Source organism: Mustelus asterias, unplaced genomic scaffold, assembly GCF_964213995.1.
Source record: "Mustelus asterias unplaced genomic scaffold, sMusAst1.hap1.1 HAP1_SCAFFOLD_3038, whole genome shotgun sequence".
Taxonomy (NCBI): Eukaryota; Metazoa; Chordata; class Chondrichthyes; order Carcharhiniformes; family Triakidae; genus Mustelus; species Mustelus asterias.
Window position 1 is genome coordinate 25,001 of NW_027592983.1, and position 7,500 is coordinate 32,500.

The 7,500-nt window shown below is 49.4% G+C and overlaps 1 protein-coding gene across 1 annotated transcript in view; it reads left to right on the forward strand.

The window, feature by feature from the left end:
• The window catches only part of LOC144490225 (serine/threonine-protein kinase D3-like), a gene marked incomplete at both ends in the record, with an annotated part of 39,891 nt that overhangs the window by 23,804 nt on the left and 8,587 nt on the right, over positions 1-7,500 (forward strand). Inside the window, 3 exons of the mRNA XM_078208017.1 lie at positions 1-57; positions 3,256-3,417; positions 7,476-7,500. The exon at positions 1-57 is cut by the window's left edge and continues 50 nt beyond it; the exon at positions 7,476-7,500 is cut by the window's right edge and continues 74 nt beyond it. Of these exons, the coding sequence (XP_078064143.1) occupies positions 1-57; positions 3,256-3,417; positions 7,476-7,500 (244 nt within the window). The remainder of the gene's footprint in view (positions 58-3,255; positions 3,418-7,475) is intronic.

A 7,500-nucleotide genomic window follows, 5' to 3' on the forward strand; every position in this document is an offset into this window, starting at 1 on the left:
TTCCGGTTTCCAAGTAAGCAGGAAAGTCAGCTCCGGAATGAAGTTTCCATCCTGCAGGTGAGTGCGGCGCTGACGGAGAACCGAGATCGGGCAAGTGTCTCTCTGTCTGTGTCTCTGTCTCTCCTGACAAACTTCTTCGAGGGTCTTCAGAGAGGCCGGGGGTGCACTGGTGTTAATTTTCCAAAATTCAATCGATTCGTAACAGGAGCAAATATAACCCCCCCCCCCCCCCACTTCCCTCCCACCCCGATTCGAGAAGGGAGTGAGGCAGGAAACTGGAATCTAACGGCCCGTTAACTTGCCGTCTGTCGTGGGGAAGGTGTTAGAATGATTCAAAGAACAAGGGACAAAGAACAAAGAAAATTACAGCACAGGAACAGGCCCTTCGGCCCCTCCAAGCCTGCACCGACCATGCTGCCCGACTGAACTAAAACCCTCTACCCTTCCGGGGACCATATCCCTCCATTCCCATCCTATTCATGTATTTGTCCAGACGCCCCTTAAAACTCACTACCGTATCCGCTTCCACTACCTTCCCCGGCAACGAGTTCCAGGCACCCACCACCCTCTGGGTAAAAAGACTTGCCTCGTACATCTGCTTTAAACCTTGCCCCTCGCACCTTAAACCTGTGCCCCCCTAGTAATTGACTCTTCCACCCTGGAAAAAAGCTTCTGACTATCCACTCTGTCCATGCCCCTCATAATCTTGTAGACTTCTATCAGGTCGCCCCTCAACCTCCGTCGCTCCAGTGAGAACAAACCAAGTTTCTCCAACCTCTCCTCATAGCTAATGCCCTCCGTACCAGGCAACATCCTGGTAAATCTTTTCTGTACCCTCTCCAAAGCCTCCACATCCTTCTGGTAGTGTGGCGACCAGAATTGAACACTATATTCCAAGTGCGGCCTAACTAAGGTTCTAGAAAGCTGCAACGTGACTTCCCAATTTTTAAACTCAATGTCCCGGCCGATGAAGGCAAGCATGCCGTATGCCTTCTTGACGACCTTCTCCACCTGCGTTGCCACTTTCAGTGACCTGTGTACCTGTACACCCAGATCCCTCTGCCTATCAATACACTTAAGGATTCTGCCATTTACTATATATTTCCTATCTGTATTAGACCTTCCAAAATGCATTACCTCACATTTGTCCAGATTAAACTCCATCTGCCATCTCTCCGCCCAAATCTCCAACTGATCTATATCCTGCTGTATCCTCTGATGGTCCTCATCACTATCCGCAAATCCACCAACCTTTGTGTTGTCTGCAAACTTACGAATCAATCCACTTACATTTTCCTCCAAATCATTGATATATATATTACACACAGCAAAGGTCCCAGCACTGATCCCTGAGGAACGCCACTTGTCACAGCCCTCCATTCAGAAACACACCGTTCCACTGCTACCCTCTGTCTTCTTTGACCAAATAAACCTGTTGGACTTTAACCTGGTGTTGTGAGACTTCTTACTGTTCTCTGACCGAGCCAGTTTTGTATCCACCTTGCCAGCTCACCTCTGACCCCAGGCGACTTCACCTTCTGCACCAGTCTGCCATGAGGGACCTTGTCAAAGGCCTTGTTGAAGTGATTCATGAAGGAGATTTTAGCTGGAAACTTCGAACTCAGGGTAATCAGCCAGACTCAACATGGTATGGTTGATGTGATTTATCAAGTGTATGAACATACGAAGAAAAGTATTGTTTCTTGCGTGCCATACAGACAAAGCATACCGTTCATAGAGAGGGAAAGGAGAGAGTGCAGAATGGAGTGTTACAGTCATAGCTAGGGTGTCGAGTGTTTGCTGGGGGCAGTGTAGAGGGAGCTTTACTCTGTATCTAACCCCGTGCTGTACCTGTCCTGGGAGTGTTTGATGGGGGACAGTGTAGAGGGAGCTTTACTCTGTATCTAACCCCGTGCTGTACCTGTCCTGGGAGTGTTTGATGGGGGACAGTGTAGAGGGAGCTTTACTCTGTATCTAACCCCGTACTGTACCTGTCCTGGGAGTGTTTGATGGGGACAGTGTAGAGGGAGCTTTACTCTGTATCTAACCCCGTGCTGTACCTGTCCTGGGAGTGTTTGATGGGGGACAGTGTAGAGGGAGTTTACTCTGTGTCTAACCCCATGCTGTACCTGTCCTGGGAGTGTTTGATGGGGACAGTGCAGAGGGAGCTTTACTCTGTATCTAACCCCGTGCTGTACCTGTCCTGGGAGTGTTTGATGGGGGACAGTGTAGAGGGAGCTTTACTCTGTATCTAACCCTGTGCTGTACCTGTCCTGGGAGTGTTTGATGGGGGACAGTGTAGAGGGAGCTTTACTCTGTATCTAACCCCGTGCTGTACCTGTCCTGGGAGTGTTTGATGGGGGACAGTGTAGAGGGAGCTTTACTCTGTATCTAACCCTGTGCTGTACCTGTCCTGGGAGTGTTTGATGGGGACAGTGTAGAGGGAGCTTTACTCTGTATCTAAGCCCATGCCGTACCTGTCCTGGGAGTGTTTGATGGGGACAGTGTAGAGGGAGCTTTACTCTGTATCTAAGCCCGTGCTGTACCTGTCCTGGGAGTGTTTGATGGGGACAGTGTAGAGGGAGCTTTACTCTGTATCTAACCCCGTGCTGTACCTGTCCTGGGAGTGTTTGTTGGGGGACAGTGTAGAGGGAGCTTTACTCTGTATCTAACCCCGTGCTGTACCTGTCCTGGGAGTGTTTGATGGGGACAGTGTAGAGGGAGCTTTACTCTGTATCTAACCCCGTGCTGTACCTGTCCTGGGAGTGTTTGATGGGGACAGTGTAGAGGGAGCTTTACTCTGTATCTAACCCCGTGCTGTACCTGTCCTGGGAGTGTTTGATGGGGACAGTGTAGAGGGAGCTTTACTCTGTATCTAACCCCGTGCTGTACCTGTCCTGGGAGTGTTTGATGGGGGACAGTGTAGAGGGAGCTTTACTCTGTATCTAACCCCGTGCTGTACCTGTCCTGGGAGTGTTTGATGGGGACAGTGTAGAGGGAGCTTTACTCTGTATCTAACCCCGTGCTGTACCTGTCCTGGGAGTGTTTGATGGGGACAGTGCAGAGGGAGCTTTACTCTGTATCTAACCCCGTGCTGTACCTGTCCTGGGAGTGTTTGATGGGGGACAGTGTAGAGGGAGCTTTACTCTGTATCTAACCCCGTGCTGTACCTGTCCTGGGAGTGTTTGATGGGGGACAGTGTAGAGGGAGCTTTACTCTGTATCTAACCTGGTTTCTCTCTCTCTCTCATTGCAGAATCTTCGGCATGCCGGGGTGGTGAATCTGGACGCGGTGTTCGAGACACCGGCGCGGGTGTTTGTGGTGATGGAACGGTTACACGGTGACATGCTGGAGATGATTCTGTCGAGTGAAAACGGACGTCTCCCCGAGCGACTCACCAAATTCCTCAGCACCCAGGTACGCTTCAGACCCCCCCCCCCTTCCACCTAACCTGCACATCTTTGGACACTAAGGAGCATTTTAGCATGGCCAATCCACCTAACCCGCACATCTTTGGACACTAAGGGGCAATTTAGCATGACCAATCCACCTAACCTACACATCTTTGAACACTAAGGGGCAATTTAGCATGGCCAATCCACCTAACCTGCACATCTTTGGACACTAAGGGGCAATTTAGCATGGCCAATCCACCTAACCTGCACATCTTTGGACACTAAGGGGCAATTTAGCATGGCCAATCCACCTAACCCGCACATCTTTGGACACTAAGGGGCAATTTAGCATGACCAATCCACCTAACCTACACATCTTTGAACACTAAGGGGCAATTTAGCATGGCCAATCCACCTAACCTGCACATCTTTGGACACTAAGGGGCAATTTAGCATGGCCAATCCACCTAACCTACACATCTTTGAACACTAAGGGGCAATTTAGCATGGCCAATCCACCTAACCTGCACATCTTTGGACACTAAGGGGCAATTTAGCATGACCAATCCACCTAACCTACACATCTTTGGACACTAAGGGGCAATTTAGCATGGCCAATCCACCTAACCTGCACATCTTTCGACACTAAGGGGCAATTTAGCATGGCCAATCCACCTAACCTGCACATCTTTGAACACTAAGGGGCAATTTAGCATGGCCAATCCACCTAACCTACACATCTTTCGACACTAAGGGGCAATTTAGCATGGCCAATCCACCTAACCTGCACATCTTTCGACACTAAGGGGCAATTTAGCATGGCCAATCCATCTAACCTGCACATCTTTGGACACTAAAAAGGGCAATTTAGCATGACCAATCCACCTAACCTGCACATCTTTGGACACTAAGGGGCAATTTAGCATGGCCAATCCATCTAACCTGCACATCTTTGGACACTAAGGGGCAATTTAGCATGGCCAATCCACCCAACCTGCACATCTTTGGACACTAAGGGGCAATTTAGCATGGCCAATCCACCTAACCTGCACATCTCTGGACACTAATGGGCAATTTAGCATGGCCAATCCACCTAACCTACACATCTTTGGACACTAATGGGCAATTTAGCATGGCCAATCCACCTAACCTGCACATCTTTGGACACTAATGGGCAATTTAGCATGGCCAATCCATCTAACCTGCACATCTTTGGACACTAAAAAGGGCAATTTAGCATGGCCAATCCACCTAACTTGGACATCTTTGGACTGTGGGAGGAAACCGGAGCACCCGGAGGAAACCCACGCAGACACGGGGAGAACGTGCCGACTCCACACAGACAGTGACCCAAGCCGGGAATCGAACCCGGGTCCCTGGCGCTGTGAGGCAGCAGTGTCAGCTCCCTATGCCACCTTTGAGTGAGGGGTTGGTGGTGAGTGTGAGCAGTGAACGGGATCTGGCAGAGAATTCTCTTTGTAACGTTGTGTTGGGTGGGTGGGCTGGTGGGTGTGGGGGGCAGCGGGTGGGGGAGCTGTTTCTGCAGGCTGCCATTCGGGTCGATGTCACCTCAGCCTTGGAGGTAGCGTGCGTCGCCCACGCGGCGTTGCGGGGCCCGTTTCGCGAGGACGGGAACATGGTGCGGAGGTGTGCAGCCATGACCCGGAAAGGGTGAGGATTTCCCCCGCCGTACCCCTCGCCAGTCCTGAGTCCAAATCTCTGATACAAAGTTGGGAGGGAGGGTGAGCTGTGAGGAGGATACAGAGATGCTTCAGCGTGATGTGGACAGGCTGAGTGTGTGGGTATCTGCATGGCAGATGCAGCATAACGTGGATAAATGTGAGGTTATCCACTTTGGCAGCAATAATAGGAAGACAGATTATTACTTGAATGGGTGTAAATTGAGAGAGTCATAGAGGTTTACAGCATGGAAACAGGCCCTTCGGCCCAACTTGTCCATGCCACCCTTTTTTTTAAACCCCAAAGCTAGTCCCAATTGCCCGCGTTTGGCCCATATCCCTCTATACCCATCGTACCCATGTAACTGTCTAAATGCTTTTTAAAAGACAAAATTGTACCCGCCTCTACTACTGCCTCTGGCAGCTCATTCCAGACACTCACCACCCTCTGTGTGAAAAAATTGCCCCTCTGGACACTTTTGTATCTCTCCCCTCTCACCTTAAACCTGTGCCCTCTAGTTTTAGACTCCCCTACCTTTGGGAAAAGATATTGACTATCTAGCTGATCTGTGCCCCTCATTATTTTATCGACCTCTATAAGATCACCCCTCAGCCTCCTACACTCCAGAGAAAAAAGTCCCAGTCTATCCAGCCTCTCCTTATAACTCAAACCATCAAGTCCCGGTAGCATCCTAGTAAATCTTTTCTGCACTCTTTCTAGTTTAATAATATCCTTTCTATAATAGGGTGACCAGAACTGTACACAGTATTCCAAGTGTGGCCTTACCAATGTCTTGTACAACTTCAACAAGACGTCCCAACTCCTGTATTCAATGTTCTGACCAATGAAACCAAGCATGCCGAATGCCTTCTTCACCACTCTGTCCACCTGTGACTCCACTTTCAAGGAGCTATGAACCTGTACCCCGAGATCTCTTTGTTCTGTGACTCTCCCCAATGCCCTATCGTTAACTGAGTAAGTCCTGCCCTGGTTCAATCCACCAAAATGCATCACCTCACATTTATCTAAATTAAACTCCATCTGCCATTCGTCAGCCCACTGGCCCAATTGATTAAGATCGATGGATACTCAGCGAGACCTTGGAGTCCTTGTGCATCAGTCGCTGAAAGTAAGCGTGCAGGTACAGCAGGCAGTAAAGAAGGTAAATGGTATGTTGGCCTTCATAGCGAGAGGATTTGAGTACAGGGATAGGGATGTTTTGCTGCAATTGTACAGGGTGTTGGTGAGGCCACACCTGGAGTATTGTGTGCAGTTTTGGTCTCCTTATCTGAGGAAGGATGTCCTTGCTATAGAGGGAGCGCAGCGAAGGTTTACCAGGCTGATTCCTGGGATGGCAGGTCTGTCATATGAGGAGAGACTAAGTCGGTTAGGATTATATTCACTGGAGTTTAGAAGAGTGAGAGGGGATCTCATAGAGACTTATAAAATTCTAACAGGGTTAGACAGGGGAGATTCAGAAAGAATGTTCCCAATGGTGGGGGGAGTCCAGAACTAGGGGTCATAGTTTGAGGATAAGAGGTATAAGGTATGGGTGAGGCCACACCTGGAGTACTGTGTACAGTTTTGGTCTCCTTGCTTGAGAAAGGATATACTGGCACTGGAGGGGGTGCAGAGGAGATTCACTAGGTTGGTTCCGGAGTTGAGAGGGTTGGCTTATGAGGAGAGACTGAGTAGACTGGGGCTATACTCATTGGAATTCAGAAGAATGAGGGGAGATCTTATAGAAACATATAAGATTATGAAGGGAATAGACAAGATAGAAGCAGGGAAGTTGTTTCCACTGGCGGGTGAAACTAGAACTAGGGGGCATGGCCTCAAAATAAGGGGAAGCAGATTTAGGACTGAGTTGAGGAGGAACGTCTTCACACAAAGGGTTGTGAATCTGTGGAATTCCCTGCCCAGTGAAGCAGTTGAGGCTACCTCATTGAATGTTTTTAAGGCAAGGATAGATAGATCTTTGAACAGTAAAGGAATTAAGGGTTATGGTGAGCGGGCGGGTAAGTGGAGCTGAGTCCAGGAAAAGATCAGCCATGATCTTATTGAATGGCGGAGCAGGCTCGAGGGGGCCAGATGGCCTACTCCTGCTCCTAGTTCTTATATAAACCTTTTAGGACTGAGCGGAGGAGAAATTTCTTCACCCAGAGGCTGGTGGAATTCACTCCCACAGAAAGTAGTTGAGGCCAAAACGTGTGATTTCAGGAAGAAATTAGATATCGCTCTTGGGGCTAAAGGGATCGAGGGATATTGGGGGGAAGGGGGGAATCAGGACATTGAATTCGATGATCAGCCATGATGGTGATGAATGGTGGGGCAGGCTCGAAGGGCCGAATGGCCTCCTCCTGCTTCTAGTTTCGATGTTCCTCTGTTTCCTCTCTGCAGATTCTGGAGGCTTTGCGTCACTTAC